The 1,723-nt window shown below is 42.4% G+C and overlaps 1 protein-coding gene across 1 annotated transcript; it reads left to right on the top strand.

Moving 5' to 3' along the window:
* Window positions 1–566: 566 nt before the first annotated feature.
* On the top strand, window positions 567–1,289 carry LOC147486503 (uncharacterized). The gene has a single exon (XM_086573757.1). The coding sequence runs from the start codon at window positions 567–569 to the stop codon at window positions 1,287–1,289; it is 723 nt and encodes a 240-aa protein (XP_086429883.1).
* Window positions 1,290–1,723: the final 434 nt, after the last annotated feature.

Genomic DNA, 1,723 nt, shown 5'->3' with positions numbered 1-1,723 from the left:
GTTTAGTCCCATATCATCTATGAGAAAGCCAAGTTTCTTACAACAAAGTTATAGATAGTTTGGGCCAATATATTCCCTAGTAGTAAGCATGCGCCTGGGCGGCAGGGCCTGATCCAAAGTTGTTGGAATGGGCCTCTATTAAATGAGCCCGTGGTGAAGTGAAAATTGTTGTTAGGTTGGGCTATAAGTCAATAGATTCGGTTTTAAACCGAACCGAACCAATTTTACAGTTTGGTTATAATTTGGCTTTCTTCTGCTGCGGTTTGGTTATGGTTTGGGAAGTTAGGAACCGACCCTTATGATTCGGTCCATATATTTGGACTAAACCGACCCGAACCGAACCGTGGACAACCCTAGATATATCGGAATCTGAGAGAACACCGCTCGCAAGAGTGAGAATAGCTGAAGAAAGAGTCCTAGCATAAGCAAGACCAGCTCTTTCGGCTCCGAACCAAGTCGAGAACAAAGCTCAAAGAAGAACTGTTTCTTTTGCTGACAAAGTAAGAGGTGACCAACCTCAACATCTGGATGTCGATGACCTACCTATACTAGAAATTAAAGGCAACATGCCATCTATCAAGCTCCCCAAGAAATCAATAGAAAGGGGTCGAATTTACTGCAAGTACTGTTTGGTGGGTCGGTTAGATTTGCAGAAAATCAAGCTGGAAGAAGTATGCTCAATAGCGGCAGATAAATGGAATCCTCAAGGTGACTGGAAGATTATTCCTTTGAGAAAAGGCTTCTTTATAATTCGGCTTACCAGTGAAACTGATTGGAGGAAAATTTGGGGAGGGGGTCCATGGAGGTTTGGGGAACAAACTCTAAGGCTCTCAAAATTGACACCAGACTTTGATCCTAATGTTCATACCAAAACCAAAGCTCTTCTCTGGATTAAATTCCCTAAGTTAGGCCAACAATACTGGGATTACGAAATCCTGATGTCAATGGGTAAAACTATCGGTTACCCAATTGGAGTGGATAAACACGCACTAGAAAGAGACTTTGGTTTCTATGCCAGTGTTCTTGTTGATGTCGACATCTATAAATCTATCCCAAATCAGATATGGGTGGAAAAGGAGGAAGGAATTTCTTTTGTGCAAGATATTGAAGTAGTAAAAATGCCAAAGTACTGTGGACACTGCAAGTCAGTGGGTCATCTGGTAACAGAATGTAGGGTGCTCCAGAAGAACACAAGAATGGAAGAAACAACAAAGGAAGTTGTTATTCCAGAACCAACTCCTGAAGCAAGAAAACTTAACAAGAAGAGAAGGAAAAACAAGAATAAGTAAAATGCAGGAACAAGTGGTACTAAGGACTCAACTGGTGACTACATCTCTACTCCTCCAATAGCAACACAACCAACTGTTATTGATGTAAAGACTGTAAATACGCAGGAAAATGCTACAGTAAACAATGAGAATAATGTTGGGGAACAAGTCTTGCAAGAGGCTCAAGCAACTCACATGACTGGTGAGTCTACTCGAGGTACTGAACAGAATGAGGTCAAGGTTGAGACTGGGACTGGTATGGTTGTGAAAGTCGTGGAGCAAGTAATGCAAGAGTCCCAGGCAACTCACATGGCTGGTGAGTCTGTTAGAGGTACATATCAGAATGAGGTAGATGCTGAGACTGGGACTAGCTTGGCTATGACTCAGTCTCAAGAAAGAAATGAGACTCTCTTAGCTGGTGAAACTAGGGCGGTATCTCCTGGCATGATAACCCT

This window comes from Coptis chinensis, chromosome 7, assembly GCF_015680905.1.
Source record: "Coptis chinensis isolate HL-2020 chromosome 7, ASM1568090v1, whole genome shotgun sequence".
NCBI lineage: Eukaryota > Viridiplantae > Streptophyta > Magnoliopsida > Ranunculales > Ranunculaceae > Coptis > Coptis chinensis.
The sequence above is the reverse complement of the archived record's forward strand: the minus strand, read 5'-3'. Positions and strand labels throughout refer to the sequence as shown.